Source organism: Selaginella moellendorffii, unplaced genomic scaffold (assembly GCF_000143415.4).
Source record: "Selaginella moellendorffii unplaced genomic scaffold, v1.0 SELMOscaffold_10, whole genome shotgun sequence".
Taxonomy (NCBI): Eukaryota; Viridiplantae; Streptophyta; class Lycopodiopsida; order Selaginellales; family Selaginellaceae; genus Selaginella; species Selaginella moellendorffii.
The window spans coordinates 153-19,476 of NW_003314271.1; the positions used below are offsets into that span (position 1 = coordinate 153).

Here is a 19,324-nt window from a genome sequence, read left to right on the forward strand (position 1 = left end):
ACTTCTTGTGAAGGAGAGGTGAGTAGTTTGTTTAACCCCTCTCATGCTCTTACGATTGATTCTTCTTCACAGATACAAGACTGATTTTTATATTCTGCATCGATATCCACTTGCTGTCCGGCCATTCTATACCATGCCTGCTGTCGACGATCCTAAATATTCAAACTCATTCGACGTTTTCATTCGGGGTTAGTCATCGTTGTTTCCTGTCGTTATTTGTTTGTTCTGATTGTCTTTTGTAGGCGAGGAAATCATCTCCGGTGCCCAGCGTGTTCATGACAAGGATCTTCTTCTAAAGCGGATCGAGGAGTGCAACATTGATCCAAACGCTATTGGCTTGCAGAACTACATAAATTCTTTCAGGTGAATAGCGAAAACATTAAACTTTTTGTGTGACAAATTTCCTGTTACTGGCAGCTATGGTGCACCACCTCACGGAGGCATTGGCGTCGGCTTGGAACGAGTAGCGATGCTCTTCTGCAATCTGGACAACATAAGGAAGGCCTCTTTGTTTCCTCGTGATCCTAATAGGCTGGCACCTTAGGTCGAAGACAACGGTGTCCTGATAATCAGGCACCAGATTTTGCACAAGTGTTACAACCCATATTGACGCAAGGGATGTGACCACCAGGTTCTTCTTCTTCTTGCTGCTTCTTGTTGATCTTTCTCTTTGGAAAGACAGGAGGCCTTTCGTCCCTGAGCAGTGGTATCTTCTGTAAGTTGTTGATCTTGTGAGGTACATTTTTGAACTTGGAAATGACAAATCTTTGCTTAGGCCTCGGCGGGTTCCTCCAGTAGAACCAGCGTATTATTCTCATGTCGGTGGTCTTGTTGTTCTTGACAGGGACAAAGACTGGCCTGATAACTTGGAAGTCGTGATGGTGTTGGGTATTCATCCTGATGAAATCGTATCCATAAGCATAGCGAATGACTTCATCCATGCTGTCGCCCCTGTTTCAGGAAAAGAAGAACACGATCATATTAAGCAAAGATTGACGAAGACACCACTTTGGTTCAAACCTTTCGAGCGGTGTGCCGTAGACGTGGTCTGGATTTACTACCGATGGAAGTGGAGCAACGTTTGCCTGGTACAAAGCAAAGTTGTCATGGTGGAACTAGCAATTCGAGGTAAAGTTTACCAGTCTCTGCTTGACTTTGAGCTTGATTGGATGCTCTCTTCGGTACATTCTCTGTTCGTCTGCCCGTGTGACTTTCCTGAGAGAAGAAAGTGACGAAAAGAAGTAAAGTTTGAGTTTTGGAGTGTTGGATCTTACATTTTGGGAGCCTTCTTGTTCATAGCTCGCAGATCAGTGCCTTTGGCAGCGCTTGGGTCAGGGACGTTCTCTCGGAAGACCATCACTGCGAGGAACCAACACCGAGTTAGTGTTTCCTTCATCGAGTGATCGAACAGGCCTGGACTAACTTACGTTCTTTCACTGTAGGAGAATACTCGTTGAGCACTCCATAGATGAAGTTGTCGCTGGGAAGATTTCTGGTGGATCGTTTTCCCTGGAACGAGGACTGACATGAGCAAAGACAATGAAGAAACTTGACGCAAGATAGAGGTACCGCTCCCAGCTTCGGTTTGATGAGAATCTCATCCTTTGCAGATGAGCTCCGGACATTCCCCATTCTGGGATGATCCGACTCGTCGTAAGTCATGTTGCCTGGATTCGACATCGCGGAACAAAGCTTGAAATCGATCCGCCAAAGCCGACTTCTTCGACCAATCAGCCTATCAAAATTTGAGAACGGGGGAATATGCCATTGCGCGGCAACCAATTGGCGCCCACTCGTAGGCGCGTCATCCGCACCGTCCACGTGTCCAGGTGTATCGAATTCAAAGTTTGAATAAAAGAATATACCTAAAACTGACCTATCTCTGTTCAAGGCTTGATATGCTATTTTGATTCTAGCAATGTGGGCTGGGAGAGAGGTGTAGGGTTCTTGGATTCTTATGATCCAAGAAATGGGGAAGAGGCGGCACCGTCTCTCGCTGGGCGGCGTGATCTTCAGCGCCGGCGCCGTGGTTGCGCTCGTCGTTGTGCTGCTCGAGGTGTCGTCCGCCTCGAAGCCAAAGAAGGCGGCTTCCACTCGCCAGGTGCCGATCAATTCGGGATTTCGGATCGTCCGTGAGTATCCGCACGATGCGAAGGCATTCACTCAGGTTCGATCGATCCATTTCGCTGCTGAATTTCCAGCTCAAAGAAGAATTTTTCTTTTTTTGCGATAAAAGGGGCTTTTGTACCATGGAAACAATACACTCTATGAATCCACTGGGCTGCATGGAGAGGTACGCGAAAGTTTGGTAAAGTTCGTTCTGGTTCATTTACGAGGGTTTGGTGCTAACAGTCGTCAGTACGTGAAGTTGATCTTCAAACGGGAGAGGTTTGTTTTCTTTCTTTTATCTTTTTGCAGAAAATATATGTTCCAATGTCTGTGCAGGTTAGAAGGATTTATCGTCTGCAAAGCAGGGATTTTGGAGAAGGATTGGCACTTTGGGAAAACAAGTAACCTCTTTTTAAGATTCGGTGATGGTTTTGTTAATTCTAGCAGATTTTTACAGGTTATTTGGCAAACTAACAAAGGATATCTCTACGATGAGAAAACACTGAGTCTCGTAACTTTATACTGTTTCAGAGGTATATGATCACGATACTTTGCATTTCTTTCCAGCTAGGAACATTCAAGCATCCCATGACGGATGGCTGGGGATTGACGCACGACAACAAGCATATCATAGGAAGCGATGGAAGCTCCACTTTGTACTTTCTAGACCCACACAACTTTGCAGGTTTGATGGTTTTTTCAGTGATAGATTTTGCAAGAAGAGTTGATCGCGCATTTCAGAGATAAGAAGAATCACAGTTAAGGACAATGGAGAAGCTGTGGAGCTTTTGAACGAGCTGGAGTATGTGAAAGGAGAGATCTGGGCGAATGTTTGGCAGGTACTTCGAAGCAGCGTATTCTCACTTTTCTATCGTTTTCTTTTCTTTTGACTCCGCAGATGAATTCTATTGCTCGAATCTCTCCCAAGGACGGTAGAGTCGTAGGATGGATAGTTTTGGATGCACTAAGGCAAGTTGCTACCGTTTGTCGTGTTCCTGCTTAACATTTCTTATCCCGCACGCAGGAAGAGCCTCATTTCTGCTGGAAACAGGGTATGAAAAGTTCCAAGTTTCTTTGTGTTTATCTCTGTTTTCTCCAGAATATAGACGTGCTAAATGGCATTGCTTGGGATGAGGAGCAAGACCGTCTCTTCGGTACGTGTTTGACACTCTTTGCACGATGCTGAATTCTTCCTTGATCGATACAGTAACTGGCAAGTGGTGGCCAAAGCTCTACGAGATCGTCCTGTCCCCGGAACTCTATTAGACACGCACAAAGTAGCACAAGCAACTGCTATGGACGGTGGTATTATCAATGTACAATTCTTTCCAATTTTTTTTTTTTTCTCTCTCGTTTGCTCTGCTTCACAGGAGGTTCCAAGATTGCATTTTTATCGATCCATCCAAGTCAGAATGACGCTTCTCTCCACGACGACGCCGGGAGCACCGAACGGACAGTCTTGAGGTCCCGAAGCCATTTGACGCGCTCGTAGCTATCCCCGGGCGCGTCGGCGTCGCGCAGCATGGATCGCACCAGCGACGCCGTGACGCGCCAGGAGCAGAAGAGGAAGATCCAGCCCATTACCACCAGCCCCCACACGAAGAAATCCTCCGCCGCCACCAATCCATCGCCGTCCTCGTCGCCCATCATCTCCAAGACGACGCTCTCCATCTCCGCCATTTGGGATTTCTTCTCTCCCTTCCTCGTCCCATGCCAACACGTTGCCTGGACAAAATTTAGGGCACACGCGGCACACGGCATATTCTGGGACGGGAGGAATATTCTAGAATATGCTTCTGTGCCGAGGCATATTCGGGGAGGCCTTTTAAAAGCAGTTTCTAGAATATACTTTATGGTTGGCGGGGCATATTCGTATTTTTGACTTTTCCATTTCTTTTGTTCTTAAAGGTTTTTGTTGCTCATAGAGTCCACGCTCCTTTTTGTGCGATTTTGAATCATTGCATCGATCTTGACGAGAATGCAATGCATTTGAGTGGACGCAAGAGAAAAAGAGGCGAAGAAATTGATAGAGATTTATTGGTGGTCCAAGTTTTTTTCTGGTTTTTTTTTTTTCTAGCCTTTGATAGAGCTCTTGCTACAAGGCATTTCTAGTGGCGCTTCATGGTTCCGGAATCTCCATTATTGGGGCAGGGGGGGAGGACTTTCGCAAATCGAGACTCAGCTTGGCTTTTTGACAATGGGGAAGAGCGCAAAATCTCTACACAAAATCAAAAGATTCGCACCGGATCAAAGCATCCAAGACTCTCCCCCTTCTTGGCATATGCGGCGAATCGCGCGGGGGACTTTTCCTCCCTCCCATTGTTCGTTATGATTGTTCCCCGGGACACAATGGGCGACCGCCACGTGTACGTCCGCCCGCGGCGCGGCGCGTCTGGCGATCGAGCGGTCAGATCCGGTGGACGGCCAGGATTCACTCTCCCGTGGATCCTCTTCTTTTTCGCGCCAGTATTTGATTGGGAAATGCACGATATGGACATTCGGGGCCACATTTTTTAATTCTTTTTCATGCATCCATCCTAGTGTTTGGAAATTAGGCGCTCTTTCGGTGGGCTCTAGGGATATTCCATGTCTCGCGTAGAAATTACTGTTCCAGCGATTGCCCACCCACAACACAACCTGTCAAGCCCTAAATTTAAAGACAAGCCTCCCAAACAAATGGGAAAGACCAGCCGGATTCCAAACGGGATATCAAATCCGGCTTTTAATACCACCATGGGCCAGCCGTACAAGTGGCCCAAAACCGCGTCTGTGTGTGTGTTTTAGCTGCCGTGGGGTTTCCGCCCGTCCGCGTTCTTCCCAGGGAGAGAGTAAGTGATGATCAAGCTAGGGATTGCTCGTCCGCGGAGTGGCGCTGGCTGTAAATCCTTGCCAGGCGCCTCTTGTTTTGCCGGCATCGCGAGGTTTGCAGGAAATCTTGCGCGCTCGGGAAAATCCAGGTGCTAGAACACGCGGATTTCCAGTGCATGCGAGTAATGCAAGTTGTGGCGCCGGAAATTTCATGCTGGGAGGGAGGGATCGAGGAGCCAGTCCGGCGCTAGCGAGGAGCTTAGAGAGGGTTTCGTTGTTTCTTCTCGGCCGGCTTTAGAGCTTTTGGGGGTGGGGGATTTTTTGGATGACAGTCTCCGTGAGGATGATGAAGGTCATGAGATGGCCGCTGCGGTCGCTCATGACGAAAAAGTTCTATGTGACAATGGTGCTGCACGGGCTGGACAAGCTGCTGGCGGCCGACGACTCGAAATTCGTGGTGGATGTCAAGTGGAAGGGGCCGAAACGATCGTTGGGGCCTCGTTTCCGGAGCGTGAAGAGGGAGCGAAGCGCTGAAGCTGCTGCTACCATGGACGGAGCGCTGGAGTGGGAGCAAGGATTTGACTGCGAGTGTACTCTGGCTCTTGCCAAGGAGAATGGGTTCTACCCATGGGACGTTTACCTGGTCGTGCGCAAGGTAAAGAAATCTTTGGTTTTTAACTCTCTCTCTCTCTCTCTCTCGACTGACGATTCGAATTTTGTAGATCACTCTTAATGGGGCCAAGGCCAAGGCGTCAGTCTTTGGCTCGGGATATCTGAATCTTGGGGAGTTTGCTCCTCTAGCTGGGAGTGCACGACATAGAACCAAAGTTTCCATTTTGGGGGGCGAAAGTGAGGAAGCGATTGGTGTAAGTTTGTGCTTGTTAGGAAAAGCTTTGTCTCGTGCAGCCTAGCTGACAAGAGCTGTGCATGTCGCAGGTCACTTTGAGCTTTGAGGAAGTCCCGGAACCTGTGGAGACCAACTTTAGGATCATGGCGCCGGCGATCCCATGCATCTCGCTGTGGGAGAGGGATGACTTGGGGGATGGCGGAGATAAACCGATGCTGCGTACGAAGAAGTCGCGGGTGGAGGACGCTGCCATCGACATCAGAACAAGTGACGAGAGCTCGCAGGATTCCCCCGATCGCTTCGAATCCGATTCTGTTGACAACTTTGAGGACAGTGACGCTGTCGATGACGAGGAATTCACTTCTTTCCGCTATGGAAGAATCGCGGGGGCCAACCAGCTGATAGGAAAGAGCCACGATCAGAGGGCGTCGAATGACGAGGAGGTTTTGGTGTTCAATGGCGGGACAGCGCTAAAGCTGGCGGAGGAAACTTCATCGTCGGATTCAGACCAGGCGGCGTCCCAGTCGTCCATGAGAAGGATGTTGTCGTGGAGGAAGAGAAAGCTGAGCTTCCGATCCCCGCGGGCCAGGCGAGGCGAGCCACTTCTCAACAAGGCATACGGTGACAATGGAGGTGATGAAATCGACTGGGACCGAAGGCAAGCCGAGTCACCAGAAGAGTCTCTTGGAAGCATGGTAAGTGTGTTTCCTTTAATATCTCTTTTTCTTTTCTATCTGTTTCACGTGCTAACATGTGAACCTTCTTCCAGCTCCGACTGAACAACGAGAAGAAGACGGCCATCGAAGGAACCTGGGATTTTGGCGAGACGTTTCAAGTAGGCAGCTGGGAAGCGAAAGAGCTGACGAGCCGAGACGGGCAGATGATGCTCTCGGCCAGCGTCTTCTTTGCGTCCATCGATCAGAGAAGCGAGAGCGCAGCCGGCGAAAGCGCTTGCACCGCTCTGGTTGCCGTTATAGCCGACTGGCTCCACAGGTTCCCGGCGTTCATGCCAAGCCGAGCCGAGTTTGATCTGCTGATACGCGAAGGCTCGGCCGAGTGGAGGAAGCTGTGCCAGGACGCCACCTACAAGGACCGCTTCCCGGACGGGCATTTTGATCTGGAGACCGTGATCGAGGCGGCGGTCCGGCCGCTGACGGTCGTCCCGGAGAAGTCGTTCGTGGGGTTCTTCCGGCCGGAAGGGCTGGGGGAGTCGAGCGAGTTCCTCGAGGGGGCCATGTCCTTCGACAACATCTGGGACGAGGTGGAGCGGTCCGGGCCGGCGGTGTACATTGTCAGCTGGAACGACCACTTCTTCGTCGTCAAAGTTGACGAGCAGAGCGTGCACATCATCGACACGCTGGGGGAGCGGCTGTTCGAGGGGTGCGATCAGGCGTACGTTCTCAAGTTCAACGAGGCAGCGCGGCTGTCCTTCGTGCCACCGGCGGAGGCAGCGGCTCCAAAACAGGAGCAAGGAAGTAGCAGCGGCAGTGGCAGCGACAGAGAGAGCGACGATGGAAAGAAAGATGAGGCGGCAGCAGCAGCAGCAGCAAAGAAGGATGATTCTCAAAAGGAGTCCGAGGAAGCAAAGCAGGAAGAACAGGCTAGCGAGGAAGCGGAGAATAGCGAGAGGAAGATGAGGGAGTTCACCGGAAGGAACGCGTGCAAGGAGTTTGTCAAAGGCTTTTTGGCGGCGATTCCACTGGGGCAATTGCAGAGTGACGTGAAAAAGGGGCTGGTTGGAAAGGACCATCTCCACCGGCGGCTGCAAATCGAGTTCCATTACACTGAATGCAAGGTACGTGAGAAAAATGCTAGTGCTGCTATTTCTATTGTCAACAGGGAAACGCAGGCATGAGAAAAGATAGCGAAGAAAAGAAAAAGGAAAGAAAGGCACAAAGGTGCTTACCCGGTACTGTAAAGAGATTGTCTTGTAATCTACATACACAGTTGTTGATAACTGCTTCTCTCTTGTCGCGAATTCTCGTTAGGTTCTCTCTCGTCTCGTCTCGCCTCGAATGGATCTTTTCATGGCCTTTCCTTCTCGTTTCGCTCGTCACGGCCTCCAGAGCTTCATCGTTGAATCCAAACTGTACGTGACGAGGAGGTTTCGATGCGGGTGGTGGCTGATCCCGATAATGTCCTTGTCGTGTGCCTGTTCATTAGGACTGTCAGGAACCAGACGAGCTCTCCAGGTGGAAGAGTGTTTTTGCAAGTCTCACCTTTAAGAGATGCTCCAGCTTCCCTGCTTGATTGCTAAAGCAGTAGACATTCCTGCACAGGGAAAAAGGAGAAAAAAAGGAGCATTAATACCACAGCTGTGAGGAGTGTGACTTGTGTAGTTTACATGTCTTCTCCAACGCAATAAATCCAGTCTCCTTTTGGCGAGACGCAGGCCGCGACGAAATCGCCACCCTCTCTTTTGCCAGACGAGAAGCTCTTGACAACCTGCCAATGCAAAGCCGGAAGGGAAAAATCAGGCACAAAGGAAAGGAGAAATGCACCTGGCCTTGCAAAGTCATCACGTATATAGACGACGATCTGCTGCAAACGACGATGTGTTCTGGGCTTTTTGGAAGCAGATGCACGGAGTTGATAGCAGCGTCCCCTCCCTAAAACACCACCAAAATGTCAAAAGTGTTTGAGCAGAGGAAAAAAAAACACTTTCTTTTCCTTACCCTCAAAGGTGGGGGAGGTTTCAACGTTTGTAAGCAGTCAGTGGTTCTCATGTCCCACACCTGCATTATAATCAAACCAGATATCAAAAATAAACGAGAGAGGGATATCTCATAATGTAGAAAGCACCACCCACCTTGACAGTGCCGTCGCTCGAGGCTGTAATAATTCGATTCACTTCCGTTGCAAAGATGGCGTCGTTGACATAGGAAGTGTGACCGCGAAACTCTTTTAATTGCTTCCCAGACTTGAGTCCATGAATCCTGCAAATAATTGCCGCATGTGAGAGCGCACAAAAAAAATTAAAAATAAACAGTCTAAAACTCTGTAAGTTGACCTCGCAGTTTCATCGAACGAGGCACTAAGAATCTGGCTGTTGTCCCTTGAGAACGAAACCGTTGTCACGCCCATCCCATGCGCTTTGTCAAAACGTTTCAGGCATTGGCCTGTTCGTATCCTCCAAACCTGCAATAAAACTGTGGTGATAACACAAGTCAAGCTTGGACATTCTATACTCACCTTGATTTTTCCATCTTGAGCACCAGAGGCAAGCATTTCAGAGTCGCGGCTCACGGCAACCGTCAAAACTGCATCTTCATGCATCATAAACGAGTCCTCCGCTTGATACTGCAGGTCCTTTTTCAACTTTCCAGTGATATAATCCCAGACCTGGAAAAAATACAACGCTGAAGTAAGAGCCTGGCAATCACGATAAAAAAAATCGAACCTCTATGAAGCCATCAACGGAGGATGAAACCAAAAATTGTCCATCAGGAGAGAAACAAGCACACTCGCAATTTTGCTTCCCAAACTGTCATAAACAAAATCAGATTATAAAAACAGAAAAGAAAAAGAAAAAGAAAATAAAAGCTTTTCTAGTTTGAGAACCTTGATGGAGTGTTGCAACGTCGTTGGAAAAGTTTCTTCTATATCAGCCTTCGCAGCGGCAGTACCCTTGAACAAGTCGAACTGCGTCCCAGGAGGAAGCATGCCTGAAAGTTTAGAATGTAAGAACGCATGAAAAAACTGAAACAAAAGACCTTGATGCTGTTGCCACTTGAGAGCCTGGCCAATGAGCGACATTAATCTCGACGGTGGCACCACCTCGACTTCGGCAGCTATAGCTTGAGCAATTTGACTCCTTCGTTTCTCCTTGGAAGAATCCTGATATACCTGGTCCACGAAAAAAAGTAGTGGAAAAGAACCATGAGACAAGGAAAACAATTACCTCTCGAGCATCGAAGTATGTCCTCACAAGGAGATGCTCTAAACGAAGGTACCGCTCAGGCTGTTCTTGCTTCATGTAATCCATTGCCTGGGTCTGCCTCAAAATCGCCCTTGCGGTATCGAGCTCTCTCACTTCAATCATCTCTAGAACCACCTAGAGAGAAAAAGAGAAGAAGAAACATAAAAATTCTCCAGAGAACAAGGAGAGGAGTAGCAAAAATACCTGCTCGTATAAATCCTCCAGTTTTTTCTTTGGAAGCTTAAGCTGCGCGACTTGAGGCAAGACAGCGTCCCAGCGGCCATCGTTCATGTCGGACACAAACGCATCGTAGTTCTCCACACTGTTGAGCGAGACCTGGCACTCGTTCTGGATCGTCTGGAAGGTCTGGTGGAGGGAATTCTCCTTGCAAAACTGGAGCATCACCTTGATCACGCTGGAGAATGCGGCGGCGCTCAGAGAATCGGCATTTACAAGGGAAGCGCTTACTCTCGTGCTTCGATCTCCAGCGCCATAGCTACTCGCTCCCGCCTAAACCCTAGGTAGCCGAGTTTTAGGGTTCTTCAAAAAATTTGAAATTGAGCTCCATCTTTTAGGGTTCTTCCGAGAGGGGCGGAGAAGGCGCTGCTACTCCATGAATCTCTTGCGTTGAGGAGCGAATCTCCAGGTTCTTCTCCTTCTTCTATGCATGGCGCTCCTCTCGGGAGAAATGGCGCATCATCCACGAAGCTAAAGAGCAAAATTTTGGTCTTTCTCGAAGAACTCAAGGAATGTGGCCGATGTGGGGATCTAGACAGGGGCAGGAGGATCCATGCCGAGATCGTCCACAGTGGAGACGACTCCAATCTCTACGTAGCAAACGCGCTCATCCACATGTACTCCAAGTGTGGGAGCTTGCCGGAAGCGCGACGAGCATTCGACAGGATGGATCATCGCAGTGCCGTGTCTTGGAACTCCTTGATCCTGGGCTATGCCAAGAATGGTGGAAGTGGAATGAATGGGGGAAGTGGTGGAACGAGATCAAGGAACTTGGATGAAGCAAAGAGTGGTGGAAGTGGTGGAGCGAGATCAAAGAACTTGGATGAAGCGAAGAATGATGGAAGTGGTGGAACGAAATCAAAAAGCTTGGATGAAGTGAAGAATGGTAGAACGAGATCGAAAAACTTGGATGAAGCACGGATGATCTTCGAGAGAATGCCATGGCACAGTGTGTTCTCCTGGACGGATCTCATCCACGGCTATGCCGAGAACGGACGCGAAGAGAACGCGCTCGGCTTGTTCTCCTCCATGGCTAGCCGAGGCTGCGAGCCGGATGCTCGGACGTTCCAGGCAGCTTTCAAGGCCTTGGCGGGGCTCGCAGCGAAGGCCAAAGAATCTCACAGGTTTCTCGAGAGAGCCATCGCCCTCCACACTCAAGCTGCGAGTTCTTCGTCTTGCGAGTGGGACGTTCTTCTCGCAAACTCGGTGATGGATCTGTATGGGAAGTGTGGCGGCCAGGATCACTCCCGGATGGTTTTCGAGAGGATGCCACAGCACGACGTCGTGTCCTGGAACGCGGTGATGCTCGGCTACTGCGACAACGGCGAGGAAGAGGTGGCGCTGGAGTTCTTCGAGACGATGAGAGCTCGTGGCTGCGTAGCGGACGCCAGAACTTACGTTGCTGCGATCAAGGCTTGCGTCGCCAGCCTGGGAAAGCTCGATCGAGAGAAAGCTTTCGAGAGAGGGATGGAGATCCATTGTCGAGCTGGAGCTAGCGGCTGCGACTCCAACGTTTACGTAGCGGCCTCACTGGTGAATCTCTACGCCAAGTGTGGCAAGATGGTGGACGCTCGGCGAGTGTTTGACAAGATCTTCCAGCCGGACGTGGTCTCGTGGAGCGCGCTCATACTCGGGTATGCCGAAAACGGGCAACCCGAGCTGGCGCTGGAACTCTTCGCGCGGATGCAACAGCGGCAGGGAGCTGGATCTTCCGATGCTCTCGCGTTTGTTGCCGCGCTTAAGGCCTGTGCTCGTCTCGCAATCTCGGAAGAAGCTCACGGTGATCTCAAGCTCAAATCTATGGCGCTCGAGCAGGGAATGGCCGTCCACGCTCAAGCCGCGAGGAATGGCTGCGAGCTCGACGTGTTCGTGGCGTCTACGCTGGTGGACATGTACACCAAGTGTGGCAGCTTGCTCGACGCGAGGAGAGTTTTCGATCGAGTAGCCGTCCACAACGCGGTGTTCTGGAACTCGTTGATGCTGGGCTACTGCGAGAACGAGCAAGCCGGCGTGGTGCTGCTGCTCTTCCACTTCATGCAGCTCGAGGGCTGTGCTCTAGACGCTGGATCCTTCGTTCCTCCGCTCAAGGCCTTGGCGAGTCTAGCATCGATCGAGAGGAGCCTGGAGATCAAGCCCAACTTGCTCGTCTTGCGGAGGAGCACGGCCTCGCTCCACTCACAAGCGTCCGAGCGTGGCTTCGACTCGAATCCCCGAGTAGCGAGCAGCCTCGTCGACTGCTACTCCAAATCCGGGAGCTTGATCGAGGCAAGGAGAGTCTTCGATCGGATCGAGCAGCGCGATCCAGTGCTGTGGACTTCGCTCATCGTCGCCTGTGCCGATGCCGGTGAGTCGCAGCTCGCGCTAGCTTTGTTCTCTCGGATGAAAGTTGACGAGTCCTTTGCTCGTGCAGTGGACGCTGCTGCTCTGTCCGCGGCGATCAAAGCTTGCGCAAGTGGCCCGGCGGCGCTGCTCGAGACGGGGAAGCGCGTCCATGGCGATGCATGTCGACACGGCCTGGAAGTCGACCCGGGGGTGGTGGTCTCTCTCGTCGACTTCTACGGGAAGTGTGGCAGCATGGTCGATGCTCGCTGCGCTTTTGATGCAAGCTCGCAGCTGGGACTGGTGGCCTGGAACGCGCTCTTGGCTGGCTATGGGCGCCGAGGTGATAGCAAACTGGTGCTCGAGATGTTCCACAGGGCCACGGACGAAGGCTTGCGGCCGAATGCGAGTAGCCTTGTCTCGGTTCTCGCGGCTCTCAGCGGTGGTGGTCTTGTTGATCAAGGCCGGAGGATCTTCCAGGCGATGGAGTGCCGGTATGGTGTTCGTCCCGGGATGGAGCACTACGCGTGCTTGGTGGATATCTTTAGCCGGGCGGACAAGATGGATGAAGCTGTGGAGCTTGCGAGGAGGATGTCGAGTGGTGATCCCAGGAACTTCTCCGTTGGCGTGGCATGGACCAGCATTCTAGCGGCTTGTAGAAAGTGGGAGAACTTTGAGGTGGCAAAGGTTGCTTTCGAGGAGCTGAGAGATGAAGCTCGTCATCCTGCTGTATACAATCTTATGGCAAATGCTTGCTCCACCTGAAAAAGTGAAATTTTTCCCGAGCGAATAGCTTGTTTATCTATTGAGAAGAATGGAACGAACGAGCTTACAGTACGTCAATGCGATCGAACTCCTTGACCTTTTTTACGCTGCCAGGCTCTTGGAGGCGATCTCAAACACATTCTCCGACAGGCCATCGGGTTTAGCAATGCGTTCCAGTTGGGCCTCACGATTGAGAAAAGATCTGGGAAACAAACACTGCTTCTCCAACCTTAGCCAGCGATTGTCTGCCTCGAGAAAGGATACCATTCGCAATGCCACCTGTGAGAGCAAGGTTAAGGTACACAAACAAGTGTTCTTGCAAGTTACCTGAAGATTCATTTTGTCTAGCTGCAAAGCCACTACAAAGTCTCCTCGACCAAAAATTTCTGCTAGAACACTGTTAACTTTCATGCTAAATCAATCTTTTAGCATGAAAGTTAACAGTGTTCTAGCAGAAATCAAAGGCACCAAGGACAGCTGTAGCTCCTGAGAAACCTTTGCTAAAAAGACAGAACCTTGTTCGGGTTCTTCATATCGAATGACGGATGATCTAGCAATTGCCTCATGTTCTTAACATTTCCAGGGATATCAGACATTGATTATGGATCTCCTGGCATTGTTTTGTGATCGAATGTTTAGTGAAATAGAGAAACAAAGACGAAGCTGATAACACCACAGTACCCTCGAACGAGTTGAACTGCGTCCCAGGAGGAAGCATGCCTGAAAGTTTAGAATGTAAGAACGCATGAAATAACTGAAACGAAGACCTTGATGCTGAGCTTTAGCTTGAGCAATTTGACCCCTTCATTCATCCTTGGAGGAATCTTAATATGTGGAAAGAGAACAATTATCTCTACCAGGATGTTCTTGCTTTTGGCAGATACGATTTTAAAAGTTGGCAGAAAAAATGAAATTAACCGCAGGCAAAGTTTCAGATGCGAATGCTCTACCAATCTCGGAGGAGGATTGGCTCTTAGGACGTGCAGGATGCAAATGGGACGCGTGGGAGTAGAGATTGGGACCAGTCTAGGAGGCCCTAGGACAGGCTAGGTATGGCGAGCATCTGCAGGCACTTTGGGAAGCTTGGAATCACAAACACTTTAAGGGGCAAATTTTGGTCGACTCAAAGGGACAATGTTGCAAAAGCATGGTAAGAGAGAGACACTCAATGCATGGCAACACTGGATGGCAAAAGAATCAAATCCAGCCACCATAATGGAGGCAAGGTGAAGACATATAGCACTAGATGCTCTACAGAGGAAATGACTGCAGCAGCCCCTCCTGGAAGGCAAAGAGCACCGTTAGGCACGAGGTACAACAATGAGAAAGGGAACTTTTTGTGTAACAGTCCCTAAGGGATAGCAAGTAATTTACATAGACGTTGCATGAACTCAGCAATAGCACACCTGGAAGCTTCTTGGATTTAGGGCCCGAATCCAATATGTTTCATCATGAAAATGTTGTCCCATTAGTTACCCATTATTCACCACTAACTTGTAAATAACCAAAAAAAATAGTTTGAAAAACAGTTTATAAAAGTTTGAATATAGAAAGAAAGAATTTATTACACCTTATTTTTCAATTGGTTAAAAGTTGAAAAGGCCTATAATTAAAAGTGTATTTTCTTTTCCAATCAATTAAAGGTTTTAGAATTCTTATGGTTAAGCATCTTAGATCAGTTTCAGATGCGCATGGTCTACCAATCTCCAGACCTTCTCCGGAATCAAGGCAGCTGCCAGGGCACGGATTTTAGGTCGCTGACTGCCAGAACCATCGCATCTTTGGGTCGATGGACTCTTGTGAAGACTGAACGTTTCGAAGTAACACTTCGCTCAAATGTGGCAATGGTTACAGCTCGGCGGCTCTTAGACTACACTGATACAGGGTATGCTGAATGAAGCTGGCAGGATGTAAACGGGATTCCAGGTGTTACATCCCCGACCTTCTTTTGGCTTGCTCGAGTTTGGCAGCGGCTAGTGACACTCAAGCGCTTGGACAAAACCAGGATGAGGAATTCGCTCAGCAGTGGATTTGGGCTGGTGTTGTGTTGGAACATGAAAAATGTAACAGTGCTCAAGCATTTGTGTTCATGGCATATTGCTTGGTTTTGGTGGCTTTTTCATCTTCTGTTCTTCATAAGCAACACAGTTACACCACCTGTGTTGCCTCCAGGAACATCTTAAGATCATGGAACCGCGGGTTGTCGACCAGAGTCGTCAGCACCTCGACGATCACGTCCTCGTTGAACCTGAACACACGAATGAACAAGGACATGAACACGGCAGGAGGAGAGACATGAGCTTACGAATCAGCCTGAGAAGCAGATGCTTCATCCGTCTTGAGTGACAACTCGTTGCCAACCTGAAATTCAAGCTGTCAATAGACACGTACGCATTGAGAAGATCACGAATCTTGGGACAATCAACGAGCTCTTCCGCAAAGCGAGGTCCGAGGAGGATCTTGAGAGGCGACAAGTCCCCGTGGATGACACCCCTGGCATGCATCGTGGCAAGAGCCTCATGGGCAGGAACAAGTGCTGCTTGCACGTCTGTAGCTACCGAGAGGTGTACCTTCATCGCTGGTCATCACGTAGACAAACATTGTCCCACACAAGAAACCCCACGAGACGAGGCGTGGTATCTGCACGGCCTGCAGTTTGTGGAGCGTCTTGTACGCGTCCACCTCGGTGACGACCTTCCGGAGGTTGGTCGTCTCGGGGTCTGGAAACCAGAGAGTAGTCAAGTCCCGCACCTTGAGAACCACTTCCTTCTCCCTGTATTTGGCGGAGATGACGAATCAGTGTCTCTCGGCCACTTGCAAGAGACATCCTCCAAGTCTCCAAAGCTGAGATTCTCCATGCCCTGAACGATTGAATGATATGACCTGTGCTGTTTGGCTATGGACTTGAAGCTTTCGACCACACGGGAAGCCCTGGGAGTGAACGTGAACTTGGAAAAGCTTTGTGAGGAGCAGGAGCGGAAAGTTAAAGTTGTCCTCTACTCATATTGGCATACCGGATAATAAATCCACATTCCACCAGAGCACCAAACGAAGTACCGGTGACCAGCATGTACGTGAAAAGCCTTGTGAAACACTTGGATGAGTGCAAGAAAAAGGAAAACACACACAACCAAGCCAGACCTTACACATTCCTCTAGAGAGAAGTCGACAATCCCAACGATAAGAGGCCGATCGCCTGTTGCGTCCTTAACAAATATGTCAGGACGGCGATTGTGTTGGTTTTAAAGCAATAATTAATCTCCCCAGACTGGCGGAAACCTTGGAGAGCAGCTGATAAAGGTTTTCAAAGACTATGTTGGACTTCCATTGACTATCATTGACATTGACCTGTTGAGCTCAATTGTGGACCCTCCCCTCAAGATCGTCATCCGCGCAACGGGGTTGCCTTCGGGCTCGTCGATCAGGCACAAGTAGTGCTGGACACTCTGGGCGATGCCAAACTGGAAACACTCCCGTCCCCGGTTGATATCTCCGGTTTGAGAGGAAAGTCTCGTCCCTCATTCTCTGGAACAGCAACAATGCGTGATCAGATCGAGCGTAGACGTTTATGCGGGAAGGCTGAAATGTTTCCAACAGCTTAGCTCGGAGTATCCTTCAATCGAGAGTGTTAGAACCTGAATTTCTTATGAATGTTAGCCAAATAGGAAGCTGGCTACAACGAGCCAACAAGGCACGGGTTCTTTGTATGTTGTTCACAATGTCTTCTGTTTTTAATGCTTCTGATCTTAATGAACTAAAGGTACCATCTTCATAAAACCAGCTTTCGTATTGCAGGAAGCAGCCGAGCTGGTCTGCCAGGAAATGCTTTGACACTGTATGCTGAGGAAGACGTTCCTTTGCTGCAGAAAGCTTCTGGCTGTGATGTGCCCGAGTGGATGCTTTCCGTGCCCAGGATTCGCAAAAGGAACCAGAAGCGTATCAGGGTACCTAGAAAGTTTTCGCTTCTGCACCTTCCAGAGAACATTGACAAGTCAACTGGTTGTGAGTACCACTGACAATCTAGGTAAGTTTTCAGGAAATTAAAAAAGCTTACTCTGCAAAAACAAATTTTTCATCGGGGCTTTTACCTTTGAAAACGGAGCTAGTGTCACGCTCTTTGTTCTCCAGACGCTTCATTGGTGTAAGCAGAAAAAGCTCGAGCACAGACAAATCTATATGAGCAACTATTAGATGAAATAGCTACCGGCAAGTGAGCGAAGTGTCGGTGGATGTTTTGGTGTTGTAGACTTAGTGTTTTTCAAGTTCATACATAGAAGTTGAGAGGCTATGAAATGTAATGAATAGCGTACTCACACTCAACCGATTTGTCAAGCGTGCAACAATTCAGTGTTGCTTCTTGGGCCCCGGGCTGTACCCATTCTAGGTACATTGGTTTCTTTTGGTTTTAACGTTAGCAATCAAATGTAGGTGCTCGAGCACGCTTCGAAAGAAATTCAGGAGACTTTCGCAGATCGAATTTCGATCGTAAGGAAGATCTTTTGTTTGTTATCTCAGATATGATCGAAGTCTCTCGTTTTCACAAATAACATTTTAAGTGATGTTGATCACGGGAGATTGCAAAACAATTATGCGTGGAACACGAGCTCGAGTTTTCCAAAGCTGTGAGTTGTTTGGAATGATTTTCGTTTTTTCACGCTCTTTCTCCCTGCAGGCACCCTTTGAGGACAACTTACGCTCTCTGACTGTCATTCTGGAGTACGTGCCTCTTTAAAGTGAACAAGGTTCCATTGTTATGTGCTCAAGAGCCGTTTGCTCTAGCTCACCAGGTTTGTTTGTTGAAACTACTCTGACCATGACCGATCGTGAAACCAAAGCCTTCTGTGCAACTTGCTGGATCTCTTGCAATTGCAGAGCTCCCTCTTTCTGAGCAGCTGTAATTGGCATTAGCTGCAGACTGGTATATATCTTGTTTTGCAAACAAACTCTTTTTTAATTATTGTAGAAAAACGAGTGAGATCTCATTTTTCACAGTGCAAGATCTTTTTCTTCCTCCTTCCACCAGGCAACCTTTATTCATCAACTCCTAGTGCATGTTACCTCCAGTCGAAAACCTGGCTTAGCATGCCCACCCTTTCAACGCAAAATATATTCGTAGGTGAAATGAGAGGAATCCCCCGTTGTTTGTTAGGCCTGGCTACATATGGAGACCACGAAAGAGTTCGTGAATAAGCTGGCAGAACTGGATCTTAGTCCAAGAAATATTATTGACTCCCTGAGAACACAGTTTACTGGAGAGGAAAAAATTCACATAGTGCTTGGAAACATGACGCTTGGAAATCATAAAGTTGGCAATGGTGTAGCAGGGATGTATATACCCAAGTGAGGTTTATAATAAAGCATTTCAAAGAGATATTCACCACTCATGGGAGGTTTACTTTTACCCAAACAAACTTATAATAACCATTAATATCAATGTTGCCAACTCAAATAAGTTTATGATGTGCTTCTTTTACGAGTTCAAACATAAGCTCGTGCAAATGGTCTCAAATTCATTTAACGAAAGCAAAAACTTATACAATATGGTACAAAATAGTATGTGCTGAAAGGGACACATGTAAAGTTATAGCCACCAAACGTATATTGCATATGCAAAGATGAAATCAAAATGAGTGAAACTAGTTACACAATCTAATTGGATAATATTTGCCAAAACTAATTCTTTGTAATTTTACCCCATAATTGTAACCTTTAGATAATAGCAACAAAGTTGGGATTTGAATTTTAGAATTTTAAGACATTGAACAAAGTGATGAAATTAAATTCCCAAATATATAACCAATGAGTAAAAGAACATAACCAAATTTCCAAACATATAATCAAGAAGTGAAAAAAAGAAAACATCAAGTGTAAACGATTTATAAAAGTATAAATATTAAAAAAAACATTAAATGTTTAATCAATTAAAGGTGTTAGGAATTCTTGGGTTTGAACAATATTAGAACTGGTGACCTTTTGAAAGTCTAAATTCAAAAATTTATATAAAGTAACATTGAAACAATCTTATAATTTCCAACATCTCCAACATTAAAGTTAATACATAAAATAAAATCAAATGAAATTAGATGCAAAACAAAAACAAAGAGAGTCATATTATGTTTTCAATATTTAAAAAGAGGTGTTCTCTCCAATCTAGAGTTCATTTTCCATTTCAACCTCATTATAAATAATATTTTTTATTCAATCTAAAGGGAATAGTTTAAGAGATAGTTCAAATAAGGTTTAATAAAAGTTTAAAGGTTTTGTAGTTAATAGGTTTATCTTAAAATCCAAGATTAATATTTGATATTTCAACTTTTATT

At 47.9% G+C, this 19,324-nt stretch overlaps 4 protein-coding genes across 5 annotated transcripts; 3 read left to right on the plus strand and 1 right to left on the minus strand.

The window, feature by feature from the left end:
* Positions 1-540: 540 nt before the first annotated feature.
* LOC9631589 (glutaminyl-peptide cyclotransferase) lies at positions 541-3,976 on the plus strand. Of its 2 annotated transcripts, none has more exons than XM_024673317.1 (14): positions 541-1,128; positions 1,300-1,379; positions 1,443-1,565; positions 1,611-2,167; positions 2,237-2,293; positions 2,353-2,388; positions 2,446-2,510; positions 2,557-2,620; positions 2,677-2,794; positions 2,851-2,948; positions 3,008-3,078; positions 3,134-3,161; positions 3,209-3,263; positions 3,317-3,976. In XM_024673317.1, the coding sequence occupies exons 4-14, from the start codon at positions 1,958-1,960 to the stop codon at positions 3,373-3,375; spliced, it is 861 nt and encodes a 286-aa protein (XP_024529085.1). In that variant the 5' UTR covers positions 541-1,128; positions 1,300-1,379; positions 1,443-1,565; positions 1,611-1,957; the 3' UTR covers positions 3,376-3,976. The 2 variants fall into 2 exon arrangements, with proteins under 2 accessions (XP_024529085.1, XP_024529086.1); XM_024673318.1 differs by having other exon boundaries at positions 541-715; positions 776-1,379.
* Positions 3,977-4,870: 894 nt separating this feature from the next.
* Positions 4,871-7,721, plus strand: LOC9631142. The gene is made up of 4 exons (XM_002968010.2): positions 4,871-5,572; positions 5,640-5,783; positions 5,854-6,459; positions 6,534-7,721. The coding sequence occupies exons 1-4, from the start codon at positions 5,243-5,245 to the stop codon at positions 7,617-7,619; spliced, it is 2,166 nt and encodes a 721-aa protein (XP_002968056.2). The 5' UTR covers positions 4,871-5,242; the 3' UTR covers positions 7,620-7,721.
* Positions 7,565-10,212, minus strand: LOC9631143 (suppressor of mec-8 and unc-52 protein homolog 1). The gene is made up of 14 exons (XM_002968297.2): positions 10,152-10,212; positions 9,888-10,098; positions 9,666-9,818; positions 9,478-9,610; positions 9,326-9,429; positions 9,165-9,248; positions 8,957-9,106; positions 8,775-8,902; positions 8,574-8,700; positions 8,440-8,499; positions 8,266-8,373; positions 8,109-8,209; positions 7,984-8,035; positions 7,565-7,916 (listed from the first exon to the last, which is right to left on the minus strand). The coding sequence occupies exons 1-14, from the start codon at positions 10,175-10,177 to the stop codon at positions 7,818-7,820; spliced, it is 1,536 nt and encodes a 511-aa protein (XP_002968343.1). The 5' UTR covers positions 10,178-10,212; the 3' UTR covers positions 7,565-7,817.
* A 72-nt stretch (positions 10,213-10,284) lies between these two features.
* Positions 10,285-13,004, plus strand: LOC112345812 (pentatricopeptide repeat-containing protein At3g09040, mitochondrial-like). The gene is made up of 2 exons (XM_024673298.1): positions 10,285-12,264; positions 12,331-13,004. Exons 1-2 carry the CDS (start codon positions 10,347-10,349, stop codon positions 13,002-13,004), a joined length of 2,592 nt encoding a protein of 863 aa, XP_024529066.1. The 5' UTR covers positions 10,285-10,346.
* The last annotated feature ends 6,320 nt before the right edge of the window (positions 13,005-19,324 follow it).